General features: G+C 27.5%; 1 protein-coding gene across 17 annotated transcripts; it reads right to left on the bottom strand.

Moving 5' to 3' along the window:
• Positions 1-102: 102 nt before the first annotated feature.
• Positions 103-13027, bottom strand: LOC105249379 (proto-oncogene tyrosine-protein kinase ROS-like). Of its 17 annotated transcripts, none has more exons than XM_025407905.1 (9): positions 11385-11627; positions 11187-11293; positions 6925-7151; positions 4466-4610; positions 4296-4389; positions 3515-4156; positions 1853-3294; positions 528-635; positions 103-322 (listed from the first exon to the last, which is right to left on the bottom strand). In XM_025407905.1, exons 3-9 carry the CDS (start codon positions 7066-7068, stop codon positions 210-212), a joined length of 2688 nt encoding a protein of 895 aa, XP_025263690.1. In that variant the 5' UTR covers positions 7069-7151; positions 11187-11293; positions 11385-11627; the 3' UTR covers positions 103-209. The 17 variants fall into 17 exon arrangements, with proteins under 17 accessions (XP_025263690.1, XP_025263689.1, XP_025263703.1 ...); XM_025407904.1 differs by having other exon boundaries at positions 11187-11277; XM_025407918.1 differs by having other exon boundaries at positions 6925-6993; positions 11187-11277.
• Between the last annotated feature and the right edge of the window lie 6778 nt (positions 13028-19805).

The following is a 19805-nucleotide window of genomic DNA, read 5'->3' as shown; positions in this document are numbered from 1 at the left end:
TAAAAGAAGAATTTAGTATTTAAAGTTTAGCGGAGTACTTAAAATTTAGTACTTAAAGTCTAACGGAAGGAAGAGATTGAGAAAAGAAACCCGAGACTTGTATAGAGTAGCTAAACAGTGCATGTATTTAAAAATATTACAAAAAAAGAAAATAAATCAATTTTGTTAGTAAAAAGGGAAATATTCGACGACCTGTAGTACTTCCTTTATTATTCCTGGCGGTGTCCCACATCCTGTGCCGCTCCAGGCGCAACAGCTAATTCCGTGTCCGTCATTATAAAAGGCAAAATTTCTTCAGTATTATTTTTGCGTTGTCGATATACTGTAATAAAATTTGAATTTAGTTATGTAATAATATCTATTAAATATAATATTTATTAAAAAATTTATCGCTTTTAAATAGTATTTATTAGTTTAACTTTATATAAGTAAATTAATTATTTTCAATAAATCTATAGATATTACAACTGATATATATGTATAATCTACAATTCAAATCAATACGCGCATATATCAAATATACTTACATCTATAAAAGTAACAGACGCAGATTACAATAACTATAACGATGAAACTTAACAACAATGGTAGGTAATATTTTATAGCTAATATTCCAGGACTGCTCGAAATATCACCTATATTACGCAAAAATATAATTTTAATATTTTCGTGCATGTGTGTTTTATTTAAAAACTTATTTCTACTTATAATTTTATTATAAATATTTAATTTTCTAAATTTTGTAGGCCTTTTAATATCCAAGAAAATAAGTATATAATATTAATATACATATTAATATACATATAGCACAGAATATTACAATTACTTTGTGGCAATGTTGCAATATTGCAAATTTCAATGAAACATTATAGAACATCGCAAAAATATAAATTAACAAAATATTTGTTAAATATTAGAAATACAATATTTATATTATAGAAACATCTCAATAATACTTTTAATTATACTTTTAATTTATCTGTAAGAATAATGTAATAACATAATAAATAATATGAGTCGATATAATTCTAAGCTAAAAGCATTACTATTTTTTCTGTTAAAGGATATAGATAATATTTTATATCATTGTTACACAATATATTTAATGATATATTAACATCCAGGTAGCAAAATGACGTCTAAAGACATCTTAATAACCTATTATGACATCTTTAAAACGTTATTAAAATGTTATTCTGTTACCTTTTATAATTTTTAATTTTATATGCATTTTTATGTATTTTTCACATGCAAATATATGTAACGGATAAATGTAATGAATTTTTAAAATATTTAAATAAAATTAAATAAAAAAGAATTAATAATAAATGTATAATTAATTGTTTGCAAATTAATGTTTTTATATTTACCTCATTAGAGTATATAAGAGTATATAAAACTTCTAAAGTAAAAAAAGTGATACGTATAAATATTAAAAATAATTTTGTATCCAAAATATAATATTTTAAGTTATATGATTATGTTTAAGTATAATTTTACAATATATTATTTTAGATATGATGTCGTGGCAAACTTTTTTTATATCAAGCTTTTTAATTATATGCTTTCATATGCTTCTGTGATATTTATCTGTCAGAAACAAAAATACTCTACATGTAATATTATTAGATGACTGCCATAACATTACGTTTTTTTAAATATATTACACTGTATGTTGCTATAATATCTCATTGCAATATTAGACGAGCGGATATCTTAACTTTGTCACAATCTTAAATCAATGACTCAACAGAGTTTCGCAATCGTTTTGAAATATTGCAATGTTTCAATGAAATTGTTCTTCGATATATCTGCAACTATTTGTGCTGTATGGATATCTTCATTTGCTTACCAAGTGTAGAAAAAATAAATCTTTCATCATCTGGCCATATAAAATTTTCCTCATATTCGAGGTATCTTAATATCAAGCGAAACTTGTATAAAGTTCCCGATTGCAAATTTTCGATATGGTACATTACTTCTTTGTTATAACTTATTTTAACATAATTCGTTGTTTGCCACTTTTCTGTTGCAATGTCTTTATACTGTAGTGTAAGAAAAACTGTCAGATTAATGTTTGAAATCCATGAAATGTTCATGCTATTTATGTTGGCTCCGCTTAAAGTAATATTGTTTGGTTCTGAGTATATGTGACCGATCTTGCTTAAACTCTCGTTGTAGAAATCGCTGAAATTAACTGGATACACACGCACATATATCAAGTAATCTTGTACTGGTAGCGACAAGCTAATCTTTGTGAAAAATCTGCCATCTGCCATACGTTTCGGCACATTGATAAATTGTTTGCTCTTTTGTTGCGTGCCGTTCACTAATGTAACTGTCTTCCAATGCACTTCGTAGGTTACGGCCACGCAGTTCAGTTTCTTGAGTGGCATCCAACGAACTACTGCTATAGTAGGCGTCAAAGCTAGAACACTTATGTTTTCTGGTGCATTAAGCTTGCCCGAATTAATTTTTATTGATACCACATTTGAATCGAATGGATTTATTGATAATTGATTAAAATAAAAATTGCTTAAAGTAAACTTCAACTTGTACTCTATAAATGGTGTTAAGTTCTGGATCTCGTAAGATCGCTCGTACGTCTGCACCTTGAATTCTCCAGTTTTATTGAGATTATGGTCTACACAATGGCTTACGGAGATAATATATATAGTAGATGGCAAATTATATTTTTTGCATCCACTCTTTACAATCGGCTCTGGAAGATTTACAATGATGCTGTTTGTCGTTGCAATCACATTTTCAAAATTATAAACTTTTTCGTAAGGTGTCAGACATCTCATTGGAGGATATGGTTCAAAATATTTGTCAAAAGCGTAAATTCTTCGGAAAAAATGTCTAACTGAGTCTGTTATTATCTTTTCAACATGTTCGTCTATATTTACGCTCTTGAGATTTGCGTATTTCTTTTTCGAAACGTAGATTTGATTATTATTAATTTGAAGCCGATTATGTGCTAAAATGTAAATGTTTGTTTTGTCAAACGTCATAGATCCGAGTATGACATCATCACTTATCTTCGTGTGTAAAATCGTATTACACATAGAAAGGTTAGTGTTTGTGACAAGTATGTGAGAAACACCTATCCAGTAAATTAATGGTTCCTCATTATTCATGTTATCAATTATCATATGATTCATTCGAGACGTAGGATGAAATTGGCAAAGGGATGAATTTATCTGATCAATTTGCACGTTTTTTCCATCGAGATGATATTTCATTATATCATATTCATGATTCTCCAAATTGTGTGATATGCGATATAAAATTCTAAAAAATATATAATTATTTTACTCATTATAAAACATTTTAACAAAATTAAATTCTTATATGTGGTAAAAATTCGAAATTCTTATAATTATATAAAAACTTATCATTATTTTTTACTTATGATCTTAATTATAAAACACGTAAAATTATAGAAAAATTACAAATTTGCATAAATCTTTAATGGAAAATTATTTTTTCAGGTAAACGGTAGTAAACGTACCCTATAAACGGTGATACAATTAAATTGGCAAAAAAAAGAGTTTCTTTTTTTTTGAAAATCTCATCAAATTTAATTATGCCATTTTCCCACATTGTTAAGTCGAACTTTAGAATGGAAGAGTAGTCTCTATCATGATAGGTCATATATAGATTTCTTGCTATCCAATCAATGCAGAGATCATACAGCCTATGATCAAAGCTAGCTATTTTTGTGATATTATTTTCAGTAATCTCCATTGTCATTAGATTATTATTATTGTATATCCAATAAATTTTATGTTCTTGTACACAGTAAGCGACATCTTGTATGTTAAATTGTTTAACAATATTATTAATAGTATTTAAATCTAAGTCCAATATGTGGATGCCAACATCCGTTACTAATAATAATTTAGGTATTGGATTTTCATGCGTAGTCGATACATCGATTAAATCCGAGTAAGGACCAGCAATAACTTCAGTATGTGCACGTACTCGGAAATAATATGTCGTATTAGGTTCAAGATTGTGCACCGTATGCTCCAATTTTGTAGTTGTGATATTTTTATCATCGCAGATTTGAATCTCTTTTAAATCCTCGATAAAAAAACATTGCACTGTATATCCTTGTATTATTTCATCGATAAATTCAGATTGATTCCATCTGTAAAAAAATAAAATTTTAGCCATTTTATATTTAACAAAATTATAACAGAATTAACATTTTGATATAGTTATGTCGTTGAATTTAAGAAAAAGAGAGAAAAATGAAAGAATACAAACTGAGAATTTAGATTCTTTACCTCAATGTCACAAAAATGTCGTTTATTTTTTTTGTGAATTGACTGTCGAATTGTACAAATGCTCTGAGAGATGTTGGCTTGTTCAAACTGCTTTCTAGAGATTTTAAGATCGTACATATTAATATAATTATTTTTTAATGTTAATGTTTCATGCATTTTTTGCAACTTACTAATAGATTCTGGAATTATAGAAATATTTGCAAGTGGAATTTTATCGACTTCTCGCTCATTTCTCACAGTCATACTATCAGAGTGACTCTGATCAGGTTTGAAATTTAATATATGATGATCACTTTTCTCGGACGTTGAAATATCCTTAACAAAGTATAACATACGAAAAGATTTAAATGAGTACCATTGGGGAAAAAATGCAGTTATTTCTGTGTTTTTAATGATAAATTATATAAATTATGAAACAAACAATTATCATTCGTTTCTTGTTTGATTAATAATATCCGTTTGATATATACCATTCTTAATTGATAATATGTGAAATCCCATGTAGTTTTATTTGTGTAGAATCTATTTTATATTCTTTTGTAGGACATTTTGTATATCAAACATGATTCATGATTCATATATCAAAAGGAAAATCATATAATAAAAGGTTAATAAGAGTCAATAAAGATTTATAACCGCAATATTTAGCAAATAATGCAAATGAATGTACAGCTTTTCCCACTTGTTGAAACAATTTTGCCTATCGATTTGATTCTTTCACGAGTTCACAGGTTAGTTAACTTTTCTCCAATTTTACCCTAACTCAAATTTCTTTTCAAAAATTTGTCCAATATCATTAAAATTTTACTTTGTACTTCAAGAATAAAAAGGTCAAAAATATTGTTTCTTTACAGTGTTAAATATTAGTCATAAAAATTATATAAATTCTTTTATTTATAATCATGTCAAATTTTTTCTATCGTTATACTTTTAATACAAACAAATCCTGGATAACATGATAATATAAACCGACAAGGATAAGTCTCGATAAGGATATAATGCACATAATTATATGTAAATAAATATATGTACAATGAAAATTAATATAAATTCTAAGTTGTAGCGATTGCTGCTGCATATATTGTCGATTAAAATATTAACATTACAGTTAATTTAAAGTTTTATTAGACGGATCGATTCTCGACTCTCTGTCTCGACATTTAGTAGTTTTATTCCATTATACAAGGTGTCCCATTTTAAAAGTTCCATCCTCAAAATTTTTCAATTTTGATTGTAGAAAAAAATGTTTCAGACAAAAGTTGTATGGTTTTAAGGGGCACATAAGACGGTGCTATTAGTTTGACCTTAAAGAATTACCTGAAGGTCACGTGAAGGTCACCTCCAACTTTTTAAGTGAGGCACCCTATGTGCTTTTACATATGTAGCTCATCTCGAGATCTTTCCAAAACACTATAATTAAATTAGTTTTCGTTAAGTACTTTCCGAATTATGAGGCTAAAATATTCATTTTTTGATTATCCTATCTTAATATTTTTATGTACAAAATAATGAGAAGAATCAATTGGTATAAAGAAAACACATAATTGTTTCGAAGAAAAAATATGTAATTTGCAATTAACAATTACATATTTTTTTTTAAAAATAACTGTGTGTTTTCTACACAATTGATTCCTCTCATTATTTTGTACATAAAAGTATTAAGATAAGATAATCGAAAAATGAATATTTCATAAGATATTTTACGGTTTATGTAAAATTAAGAAATTATTTCAAGCCTCATAACTCGGAAAGTTAGTAACTTAATGAAAACTGATTTAATTAGTTATAGCTATTATAGTGTTTTGAAAAGCTCTCGAGATGAGATATAAGAATATATAAAAATACATAGGGTGTCCCATTTAAAAAGTTGGAGGTGATCTTCACGTGACCTTCAGGTGACTCTTCAAGGTCAGACTAATGGCACCGTCTTATATGCTCCTTTAAACCATACAACTTTTTTCTGAAACATTTTTTTCTACAATCAAAATTAAAAAAGTTATGAGAGTGGAACTTTTATAATGGGACACCCTGTATAATTATTTTTAATACAAAGAAATGACGCTAATTTTCTAAATTATTTTCATAAAATGAAATCTAAATTAGTGTATATCTTATACTTTGTATCAACAAATGTTATTATAAATACCTAAAAAAATTATAAAATTTTAGTAATTGAAGAAAAATAACATAAAAAAATCTGTTCAAGTGTCATCATATGTATATATAAATGTAGGAGAAAGTAGATAGAATGCTTCATTAATTTTAAAAATTGTTATTTTTAGATAATAATAGTATATATATTCTTCTATCTCTCTCTCGGGGAGAGAAAGAGAGAGTAAAAGACAAAATAATACAATCAAGTTTTAATTTATCGTTTTAATATTATATTGTATAACATCTTTTCATAAACAAAATTTCCAAGCTTTATCTATTCTTTGTTTACAATGAATAAAATTTTCTTTTATTATTATATATAAAATTTCTTTTTACATCTTACTTTTATATTGAACAGTTTTATTTTTTATTATTATATATATAATGTATATAATTTATTATTATACATTTTTAGTTACACTATTAGGGCAATGACATTTAATTGTTTCTTAATCAAACGAAAAATATCTCTTACTTGTGTGAAATTTAAATCCGGACACATGAAAACGCATTCTTCCTTGAGGCTGTTTGCAGTGGTATAATCCTTTGGCATAAACGTAATAATTGCCTTTGTCAGTACTAAACTTTTCAATAAAACGCATAATATTGTTCCGAACATAATCTGCTTTTTTCGTAAATGTTTGCACTCAATCAGTTTCCGTCCTCAATTAGTTGTTTCTCTCACTCTACTTATAATTCATTCTGCTAATCGAGTTGATATTAATTTATATACACTACTCAAAAGAAAATAGGGAACACTTTTTGTATACCGAAAAATGGGCTATTTTCAAACGATTATAACTCAGCAAAAAATGATCGTACAAAAGTTTTAAAAAAAGCGTTTTGAAGCTCAAAGTTTCAACTTTAACGCACAATCGATAGTTTTTAAAGATCTTTTTATGTTTTCACTATCATGCCCTAAAAAAGGACACACCGTTTTTTTCCTTAAAATTACGTATTTTTAACGTTCTGTAGCTAGATAAGAAAAATTCTCTCGATAAATCCAACTCAATTTCCAAAAAGCATGACATTTTGTCTACAAAATGTTTTTTTTAAACTTTCCCACGATTTCTTTTGGCTGAGTTACATGACTTTGAAGCTAAACCTGTATTTTTCAGAGCAATTGTTCGTCGTTACTCGGCGAAAAATCATCGTACAACATTTTTAAAAATAGCATTTTCAAGCATGAAGCTTCAGCTTTAACGCGCTATCAATAATTTTAAAAAATTTCTTCATCTTTTTAGTCCTATGCCCTAAGAAAGAAACATTGTTTTTTCCTTAAAATTACACATATTCGACATTCTGCAGTTGCTGTAAAAAATTTTTTCTTAAAAAATTTAGATCGATCACCGTAAAAACAACTTTTTTTCTACCAAATTCTTTTTTTAAAATCATATTTACGATTTTTTTCGGCCGAATTACATGTCTTTAAAAATAACCTTAAATTTTATTAAAATATGACGTTTGCCGCCGGCATTAGCGTTACCCAATGTGCACCACGTGGAGGTTGCCGATCGGGTTTTGCACATCGCGCGTGCGCGCGCGCGCGCGCGCGTGCGTGCGTGTGCGTGTGTGTGCGTGCGTGCGTGTGTGTGTGTGTGTGTGTGTGTGTGTGTGTGTGTGTGTGTGTGTGTGTGCGCGCGTGCGTGCGCGTGCGTGCGTGCGTGCGTGCGTGCGTGCGTGCGTGCGTGCGTGCGTGCGTGCGTGCGTGCGTGCGTGCGTGTGTGTGTGTGTGTGTGTGTGTGTGTGTGTGTGTGTGTTTAGTATTGTGCATTGCCTCCTCTCTGCTCAATTACAACTTGTAATCGCTCTCGCATGTTTATGTATCTCCGAATTAATTCCTGCGGAATTTCGTTCCAAATTTGTTTCAAAATTTCCGCTAAGTCATTGAAATTTTGCGGCTATTGTTCTCGACGTCTTAATCGTCGTTCCATCTCGTCCCATATATGCTCGATTGAATTTAAGTCCGGGCTGTTTGCGGGATGATCCAGCAACGTAATGTTGTGTTCTTGAAGAAAATGGCGAATTATGTTCGCCATTTTCTTCAAGAACAGGTGTAGCTTCAAGTCATGTAACTCAGCCAAAAAAAATCGTAGGAAAGTTTAAAAAAAACATTTTGTAGAGAAAATGTCATGTTTTTTGGAAATTGAGTTGAATTTATCGAGAGAATTTTTCTTATCTAGCTATAGAGTGTCAAAAATACGTAATTTTAGGAGAAAAAACAGTTTATCCTTTTTCTAGGGCATAGTAGTGAAAACATAAAAAGATCTTTAAAAATTATCGATTGTACGTTAAAGTTGAAACTTTGAGCTTCAAAACGCTTTTTTAAAAACTTTTGTACAATCATTTTTCGCTGAGTTATAATCGTTTGAAAATAGTCCATTTTTCGGTATACAAAAAGTGTTCCCTATTTTCTTTTGAGTAGTATATATGTATATACATATATTTTCGATAAATTCTGGTTAATTCATATATATATATATATATATATATATATATATATATATATACATATACAGTGTGTCAGGGCAATCTCTTGCCAAAAAAAGTTCTTGTGACTTCCCTCGAGAGCTTTTCAAAATAAATAAAGTATTAGCACTATAATAAAGTATTTTTTCATTGACAAGGAAAGACACGGAAGTGTTCCCTTCCGATTTTGATGAGTTTTTAATATGTTGTTTTCTTAATTTTGTAAGTACATATAAATTTATAATTATATATTTTGTTTATTATTTTATATTTTATAATTATATATTTTCACAAGGATCGTTGAAAAAAATGTAGTCGACCAAACTAGCCAGAAATTTGTTTATTAATACGATGTTTGAAACTGAGTTTCTTGACGAAGTCTCAAACGGACGCATCAGTTTCTCTCAAATTCAAATCGAGTAAAAAAAAAATAACGTTTTTGTTAATGTGACTTGTGCAGTTTTGCAAGATTATCTTCTATGCCTGTCTCCTGATTATTATTGCATTGTATATACTTGATAAGGACCACAACCATATGGTCGAAACGTCGTATTAATAAACAAATTTCTGGCTAGTTTGGTCGACTACATTTTTTTCAACGATCCTTGTGATTTTTTTCTGTCTAGCGACATTATTTATTTTATTAATTTTATATATTTTCATTTCTATAATTACATATTTTATGTTTACTTATTTATTTAATTAATTTACATATTTAATATAGTTTTTAATAATTTATTAAAGTAGTTGTTTATATATCGTACGTTTCTTATATAAATATACACACATATTTTCTAATTAATTTGATTTATTTTAATATTTTTTTATTAATAAATTTTATTACATAATATTAAAAAATTTCATTTATTTTATTGCATGTTTTATTTTAATTTATTAATTCTTATATGTCTAGTAAAAATTGTTCAAATAAATAAATAAAAAGTAATATTGCATTTTATTCGAATTTATTATTGTAATGTGACGCCGAATCATTTTGACGTCAGGAATCATCGGGAACCATCGAGAATCAAAAATCTCAATCTGACCTGAAACCCGATAGTGCCGGAAGGTCTCAGTTCCCGTCATAGCAAGTAGTCTTTATCTTATCCCCACTTATCTCCACTTATGAGTTCGAATAATAACGAAAAAAATTTTGAAGAATTATCGTAGAAAAATTTTTAAAAATAAAATTTTTTTCTGTTATTGTTGTAAAGTACTTTTGAAGCCATTTAATTGAAGACTTTTAATTTAAAAATTTTTTTCTATCTCTAATAATTTCTGAAATATTCATCTCGAAGGAAAAAAATCATTTTTTGAGGATTTACCTTAGACACGCATATGGGTACGTATAAAAAAATACGTGCCCCTTATTTTTGTCTAGAAAACAACATATTAAAAACTCATTAAAATCGGAGGGGAACATTTCCGTGCTTTTCCTTGTAATAAAACCATCACATAAAGAACGAAGGCATGATATAATTTTTAAATTTTTAGAACGTATTTTATAATTTTTTAAACGTATTGAACGCAGCTGTTTATAAATTTTCAAACGCTACGTATGTTGTTATTTATTATCATTTTTCATGAAATGTATGTACAATTTATTGATTCAATAGTTATCACATTATAAGTAAGTGATTTAGCATAGGGGTTGGAATAAAAAATCATATCAATATTGATTATATTTAAATTAACAAAAAACAAAAAGATGTTGCCTACAATACATGGTGTTTCCAAGCAGTCACCCATTTAATGAAAAGGCATAAAAGTGTCCGCCTCCGATTTTAATGATATTTTAATATGTTGTTTTCTATTAATATGTTATTTTCTATACAAAAATTTCTATACAAAAGGGACACGTAATTTTTTATACGTGCCCATACACGTGTGTAGGGGGTAAAACACTCCTTTGAAAAAAATCGATGTTTTTCTTTCAAGATGAATATTTCAAAAACTATAAGAGATAGAAAAAAAGTTTCAAATTAAAAGTTAAATGGCTTCAAGAGTACTTTACAACAATAACAAAAAAAATTTAATTTTTTTAATTTGTCAAAATACTCCACAAGTAAATATATATTTTTTATTTTGAAATTTCTTTATTACCAAGAAAGGTTATTTTTTTACAAATCCAATCATATATGATTAAATTATGTATCGAAAAATCATTTTTCAGAATTAATTATAAACCTCCTTGTAATACGCGTCGAACTATTGAATCAATAAATTGTACATACGTTTCATGAAAAATGATAATAAATAATAACATACGTAGCGTTTGAAAATTTATAAACAGCTGCGTTCAATACGTTCGTGTCCGACCATCCGCTCGATTTTTCGCGCAACACATCCTTTTGTTTTTCTGTAATGAAAGACAACTAATACGGATACATTTATCTATGTAATCACGTTTTCTTTCGCATGCTAGCTAGTACAACATTGATATAACAAATCAAATTTATATTTAACCATTTGAGTGCCACGGACATTTGTAGAAACTCGATCGAAAAATGCCAAGCGGTGCGATAGTTCTTGTTTAATTCTGAGTCGAAAAAAGCCAAGCCATCAGCCTTGTTTATAACATTTAAAAATGTACACGTGTAGAGTATTATATTACTTCAATTTCGTCTTAATTTGCCTATGACTAAATGATAACAGTAAAGACACGCACCGACAAAAACTGAGCACTGTGAATTTACAGATTGATGCATTAGCACTTTTAAGCACTAGGCAAAAGAAGCGCGATCACGCAGCACAAAGGTTAATATGTGATAAGATATTAAAACGTTAAATATAGATAAGCTCAAAATGTATGCATGAAAAATGACGCTCTAAACTTGTTTAATTTAAGAATGAAATCACACGGTACGGAAGAGCGAATAGAGCGTGCGGAATAGAAAGTGCGTCATAGAGCAGCCAATCAGCGCTATTCCGTACGTTTCTGTGCTTTTTCATGTCGTCTGCGAGTGCACAGATTTGAAATACGTCCGTCGTGAAGATCATTTTAAAACGGAAAGAAAAGTTTATTATTAAAATAAATAGACATAGATAGTAGCAGCATGAGTGAACGACAATCTAGTGTAAATGAGTAAAAAATGTTCAGTATTTTATAAAAAATGCGAATTTTTGTAGATTTAATAATTTTTTATTTCTTGTATTCTGTGTTACAGTATTAGCAATGCATGCACTGTAATTTCAAGTTACCGAAAACAAATTTTAATCTGGTAGAACATTCATGTTTTGCTAATTTCGTTTGTCTTAATTTTACGATGATGCAGCATCGGACTTTTGAGATATATTTTCATTAAATACTTCATCGTTTCATGTACTATAAACTTCTTATTCATTATTTTGTTGAAAATTTATAATTAAAAATATAAAAGAGACAGAGGCTCTAAAATCAAAATTCGTTAGCAGATGCTAAGAAACATACATAAACACGCATTCCGCATCATGCACGATTTCAGTGTGCTCTGTTCACATAGTGCGTCATAGGTTTTTTGACGTATCCAATATAAATATAATTTAGAAAATAAAATTTATTTTTGTTTTGATTGATTGTCTTTATGACATATTATGTCTCCAATTGTATAAAAGATTATTTTCGTTACAATAGTTTATGTATTCTAATTAATTTTTTCAATTTTTAAAACGTATTTCAAATTTTTTTCAGTTTTTTAAGTCATTTTTACGTACCATGTGAACAGAGCATACCAAAGCGTACGTAATGTGTAATGCGGAATAACGCTGATTATGGCTGATCTCTGGATTATGACTACTTTCTATTTCGCACGTTCTATTCCGTGTGATTTCACCCTAAGATGGCACAAGATATAATAATAATAATATTAATAATAATAATAATAATAATAATAATAATAATATAATTTATATAATTATGTAATTGCATAACTATATGGAATGCGTGCTGTACTTATTTATTACACTTATTGTTTTACGTAGAAAAGGAATTAGTATCTTATCTATCACGAATCGTAGTTATTATTTTTCCATGGTTTGACGTTTGCAAAAAAAATTAGAAATTTAAAAAAATTTAAATTTGTTGGGAAACTGTAGGTTGGTAATAATACTCACAATTATTAACACAATTATTAACACGCATATTTTATTATTAGGCACTGTCTGAATTAATTATAAATATATAAACATGAATGAACAAAGGCTCTAACGTGCACTCGCGTGATTTGTCGCAGAAAGAAAAAGAACAGAAAGTATAGAAAGTAACTAGATTGGTAACAACAACAAAAATCAGTCTTTTCTCTAGCATTATATAATTTAAAGCTAAAGTAGACGTTATGATGCATTAAATAAAGTTATAATTTACTATTTGCAAGAAAATCTATAACATAATAATGATATTTTATATATTATACAAAATATGTCTCATACAAAAATTAAATTTATTTTAAAAGCAAGTTTCTCTTAATAAAAATAAAATGCGTTTTAATTTTATGGAAAAAATTTCTGTATAATATTTCTATAAATGTAAAATTGATTTTATGGTAAATATTATTTTATTTATTAATTACACACTCTTACAAATTGAATTGTTTCTAAGTACTTGACAAATTATAATTATTGATTTCATTTGATTTAATTTTGATTTTTTGTTTTGTAGAAAATACATTTTAGGAGAAAATTGTTTTTAATTTGTATTATTTTCTGAGTTTCTGAGGAATAAATATTTTTTACAACAACTCTTTGGCCCATACAAGTTGGCATATTTCTTATGTAGTGTATTTTTTATCTTTGTTACATATTTTTAATGGGATAAATAAATATATTGAAAAAAATTAATTTTCTTTTGTACACTATTCTGGGGTACTTTTATAACTTTTAATCACTTTAATATTTTTCTCATGTTACATTATTCCGCGTAACTCGTATAACCTCACTCATATATATAACGATCCATACGATTTTATTTCTTAAAGCGTTTGTACATTATAACGAATAATCAAACATGCGTGATGTGAACGCAACTTGAGGGACAAAATCACTTTCCCTCAATGCGCGTGAACATACATGAGTCTGAAAATTATGGAAAAGAATGAAAAATGTCACAATTCTGATATGCACCATTTCTCAAAAATGAAAAGTGTCACAATTCTGATATGCATCATTTCTCAAGATTGACTGCACTAATCTTATTCAAACTGGAAATTGAAAGCCAGTATTTACATTATATCATGAAAGTGTCGTTAGATTTTTTATTATGGCTTTAGTTTCTGAAATATCTTATCCAAATTTTGCTTAATATAAAATTCCGGATAAGCTACTTGGTGCTACTCCGGATAAACGTCGTAACCTCTGAACATAGCAAAACCATTGACAAGCCAAAAAGAATGTTTATGTACTTTTGCTTTCTCGTTGCCTGATTACCTGGGATAAGAATCTTATGCGATCTCTTAAAAGAAAACATAAAAAAACAACGCTAATTAATTCTTAATGTTTATTAATTTGCTAATTTTTAATCGATTAAATAAATTATTATTAATTATTTATTATGTTTAATATTATTATTTATTATAAAATTTAAAGCAAAGTAAAAAAATACTATTACTAAATTATCGATTATATAATGAGATCTTTATGATACATAATTATTATATTCGAAAGTATGCGGAAAAGAGCCACGTATTACATTATTACATTAGCATGGGTATATACATCTATATTAGTGTATCATTCTTGCGGATGTTACAAAAATTTGGAAGTCATCAGTCAAAATAATGTTAAAAATAATGTTAAAAACTTAAATTCTGGCTGCTTATTAATAAATAATATAATAAATAAAAAAAGTAGAAATAAAAAAAGTTTAATGATAAATAATAAATTATAAAAAATAGATATAAAATAGTAAAAGAAAACATAATAAGTAATAAAATAAAAAGTAAAAAAAGTTTAATAAAAAACAAACAAAAATCTAAAATAAATAATAACTAAATAAATAAAAAAAATAAAAAACAAAAAGCAAATAAAATTAAAAAAATATTAAGTAATAAAAAAAATATTTTACAAATATTTAATATTTAATAATAAAAACAAGCTTAGAAAAGTTGGAAATGATCTATTTGTAAATATTAATAGAATTAACTTCAAACTATTATTAAATAGTACATATAAATTTATATACTTCCTTTGATGTGTGTGTGTGTGTGTGTGTGTGTATGTGTGTGTGTGTGTCTGTGTATGTGTATGTGTGTACAAGTGTGCAAGTGAGTATAAATGCATAATATGTGCAAGTGTACAAGTGTGAATATAAATGTATAATATGTGCTTGTGTATTTACCGTAAGCATGATTTTATAAGTGTACGCAGTGTAATTGTACAAGTGTGAATGCGTGTGTTATGCGGCGTCTACAAGGAGACTACAGTCAAGTATTAAAAGAATACTCGACTGTGATTGATCAATTTCTTAAATCTTACGCCTTAAGTCTCCTTAAAGTCTCATTGTAGATGCCGCATAAGAAGGAGATAATGCTCATCGATCATGCACATCGCAAATATTAAAATGCATGCCGGTGTGATTACAATTGTCGGAAACAATTGTAATTAAAATTTTTAAAAATAATATCTTTTAAAATCTTTAAATGAACAAAGTATTTAAATGTAAAAAAGATAAAGTTGTTTTCTCTCACCTATATTGAAGAGAAAAACGATATAAAGAGTATAATAGATAATAAAAGAAGATTAAATATAGATTTTAAAGTTTTATTATATTCATAAATATAAAATTGCAAATTTTTATCGTATAATTTATATTGTACAAAGCCAATCTGTGAAAACATTAATTTATTTCGACGGTTCTTCGCAGTTCCTTGTACAGAGTGTTAAAAAAAACCCTGAGGTACTTCGCATGCGCATAGCTCTCAAACGTTTTTAGCTAGCAGTTTCTCCTCGTAAACACTAATAAACACGTGTTTTAGAGATACAAGGGCGTTGGCAATAAAGCACTAAGAGGAGAAACTGCAAGCTAAAAACGTTTGAAAGCTACGCGCATGCAACTCAGGATTTTTTTAAACATCCTGTATATTTCATGATCATATATGATTTATTAGTTTATTTAATTTTTCTTAAATAATTCTTCTTAAATAATAATTATAATAAATATAATAATAAAATTAAACAAATTATAAATTATTATAAATTATTTAAAAAAATTATAATAATAAGATTAAGAGCCAAGAAATTCAATACAATTATAACTCCAATAAGAAAAATATAATATCTCTCTTAGCGCATATATATAAATAACGATTAAAAAGGCGAAAAATTTCATTGGAAAATAACATTGGAATAAGACCATAAAATTATACATCTCAAGTGAAAAAAAATTGTCCAAAAATTCTTTCCAAAGAATTTGTTATACGTACCTGCTCCTATGGTGACTTTTTTGACCAATCAGGACGGAGATGTCTTTCTTATTCTGATAAATTAAATGTCAGGAATAATTTCTAGAGAAAGTGCATTTTTAATGGACCACGTGTAACATTTTGAACGAAGTAATAGACGCATATAATAGACGCAGTGTTACAAGTAGAAGTAAAATTTGTGCGCTTATATTTGTGATCAATTATATATATAAGTATATAAACGAAATTAGTGGTGCGAAAATAAATAATATCGGTTGCGAGCTGTTTTGTGAATTTTCGTTGAATTTTTTACGATGTCAACGATAACACATTTGCCGGATGAAATAATTGCTACAATTTTGGAAAAGAAGAACATTAGCATGGAGGATATCGTGAATCTTAAATGCACGTGTAAGAGATTACGGCATACCATATTTAGCACCAAATTTTGGGAAAAGAAATATTTTCAGAGGTATAATTTTAAGTACTTTTTATTAAAGTTTTTATATTTATCTCATATATTTGATAGATTTCCATCGCTCAACAAACTTTCGTGAGAATAATAGTGAAAAAATAAAGTCAGTTGTTACATTGTTATCTTATCAATTTATATTGCGTTTATTGTTTCATTGTATATTGAACTTCTAATGTTACATTTTAATACGATCACGTAAAAAGTAAAGAATCACTTCGTCTTGAAAAGTACCTACGTAGACACAGTAAATTATGCTCCCAAATTTTACATACACATACAAGCACATGCACGCTCGCATGTATGCACACATGGACGCATGCACGCACTCACAAACACATACAAACATACATACATATACATATATATATATATATATATATATATATATATATATATATATATGTGGTGTTCGAAAATTATTAAATTAAATATTATTAATATTTTAGACCAGTGCTGGGATTTACTTGCAACTTTCGGCTAGATTTCTTAGCTTACGCCTACTGTTCCCTTCTTACTGCTCGCTCCTTAGTGACCGCACCACCAGACGCTCGTAACTAAGGAGCGCTCAGGAACGTACGCGTCAAAAATGTTATGTGGCAATCTATCTAAGTTCTCTTTATTGTTTATTAATAAAAAAAATAAGTATTCTATTATTAATTACGTATATGTTCTGTAACAATTTAAAATATTTGTGTTTTGAATCGTAATTACAATAAGAGAATTTAGATAGATAGATTGTCACATTACACTTGTGACGCACACGTTCCTGAGCGCTTCTTAGTTACGAACGGCGCGAGCGGTAAGAAGGAAACAGTAGGCGTAAGCTTAGAAATTCGGCTGAAAGTTGCAAGTAAATCCCAGCATTGTTTTAGACAAAAGTTGTAGAATTCAGAAGAGAACATTTGATTTAATCTTAAGTGAACGTGTCAAGATCACATGGAGTTCAATTTTGTTTCTTGAAAATCCTGCGCAAGATAAAAAATTTGCTAAATGACCTTGTGCTCTCTACTTTTCATTTCATTTTCTTATAGCTCATCTCGAGAGTTTTTCAGAACACTATAAAATATTTTTTGTTAAGTACTTTTCGAGTTATGAAGCTTGAAATCATTTCTTAATTTTACATAAACCATAAATTATCTCGTGAAATATACATTTTTTGATTATCTTATCTCACAATATTTTTATACACAAAATAACAGGAAGAATTAATTAAAAAAACAAAGCATAACAGTGTTTAAAAAAATCTGTAATTGTTAATTCCAAATTACATATTTTTTCTTAAAAACAATTATAGGTTTTTTTTACACTAATTGATTTCCCACATTATTTTGTGTATAAAAGTATTGAGGTGAGATAATCAAAAAATGAATATTTTACGAGATATTTTATGGTTTATGTAAAATTAAGAAATTATTTCAAATCTCATAACTCGAAAAGTACTTAAGGTTATACCTAGTCATAAAAGTAAAACAAAATTTTTATATTTTTACATTTTCTTGATGTATCATATTTAAAATATTTTCTAAAAGTTTCAAATTAATTGGATGCAAATTGATGGAGTTATAAGTGTATGTTTCATGAAGCGCTAGAATATATAATTTCGTTTAAACATGACTATAAAACTTCAACTCTGTTTTGAGGGCTATCAAGCCAATATATAAAGATTTAATAAACTAAAATTATATGGGCCCGGAATAGATGATTCTGTGTAAATTAAAAAATCTGCATTTTATTTAAAAGTAAACTTGAACAAATTTTAAACGCGTTTTTCTCGAAATCACTTTTTCAAAGTCGGTGAGCAAAATATTTCGAAAACTGTTACATCGATTTGCTTTTACATGCTTTTTCTACATATAAGAACCTAGTAGATGAATGAAGGTTTTTGTTTTTTAATAAATACTTTTTTTTATTTAATAAAGAATGGTCAATTTTTAAATTGAAAAATAATATCTCAGTGTGAAATGGCTGTTATTTTGTCCCAAAACAATTTTTCGATTAATCCTTCGTTCATTTACTAGACAGTTTCATACATAACTACAGTTTACCGAATTTTTGATATCAGATGAATCAGCTTGAAATAGCACTGCTTACCGCACAACACTTTTTAAAAAACAATATCCGGGAGAATAATTATAACTTTTACATTTTTTAACATTTTATTTTTAAAATATATAATAACATCTTTAATATTTGTACTTTTGAAAAAAAATTTATTTGCAAAAAAATTACACCTTTCAAAAAAATTCTCAAACATCATACTTTTTTCGGTTTGCTGACTAGACATAACTCTTTAATAAAAAATATTTTATTACAGTGTTTTTTTGGAAAAAGCTCTCAAGATAAGTTAGGCATATGTAATAAAAAATATGGAGTTTCATTTAATAAAACAAAGTTTAATTTTATGTGACGTTGGCAAATTCACTCAAGGCCAAACCAATGTCACCATCAGATGTCCTCCTGCGAACCCTACAACTTTTGTCTAAAATAAAATTTTGTCTAAAATATTTTTTCACCCGATCACTTTCTGCGATGTTAATTGTGATGCACAATTAAAACAAGACACCCTGTATATGTATAATTAAAATATATAATATGTGTTTACTTTATAAAATAAAATAAATATTGTCTATAATTTATTGCTGATGGTTGTTGTTTAACATATTTTTGAAAAATATTCTTTTCAATTTTAGATTTCCCTTGTCGAAAAGAATACATAACAAAAAGAAATTGGAAAAAATTTTTAACCATTTAGAAGAAGGTGTAAAATGTATCGAAGAACTACGGCATTATGTGTCATTAATGATAACTTATGATAACTTACCGAATATAAAAAAAATGGAATTGAATAAACTTCTGCGTTCCACAGCTGAAAATTCTATAATTTATCGATTTGTTTTGGATGATATAGATAGAATTATTTCTGCACAATTATCATGGTAAAATTTAATAAAACAAATTGACACTAATATTATAAATTAATGTAAATATAAATTGTACAATATATTGTTTAATATGTTAATTTTTTTCAGGCACGATTCC

The sequence above is a fragment of the Camponotus floridanus genome, unplaced genomic scaffold (assembly GCF_003227725.1).
Source record: "Camponotus floridanus strain SB8 unplaced genomic scaffold, Cflo_v7.5 scaffold194, whole genome shotgun sequence".
Lineage (NCBI taxonomy): Eukaryota > Metazoa > Arthropoda > Insecta > Hymenoptera > Formicidae > Camponotus > Camponotus floridanus.
Note: the sequence above shows the minus strand (reverse complement) of the source record. Positions and strands in the feature narration are given on the sequence as shown.

What these genes read in the sequence shown, in the direction of transcription:
- LOC105249379 (XM_025407902.1), bottom strand. An exon ending in ATTTATTTTTTCTACACTTG is followed by an intron (nt 636 to 1,852) that starts GTAAGCAAATGA and finishes TGCGTAATATAG; the next exon opens with GTGATATTTCGAGCAGTCCT. An exon ending in CGTCTGTTACTTTTATAGAT is followed by an intron (nt 323 to 527) that starts GTAAGTATATTT and finishes ATTTTATTACAG; the next exon opens with TATATCGACAACGCAAAAAT.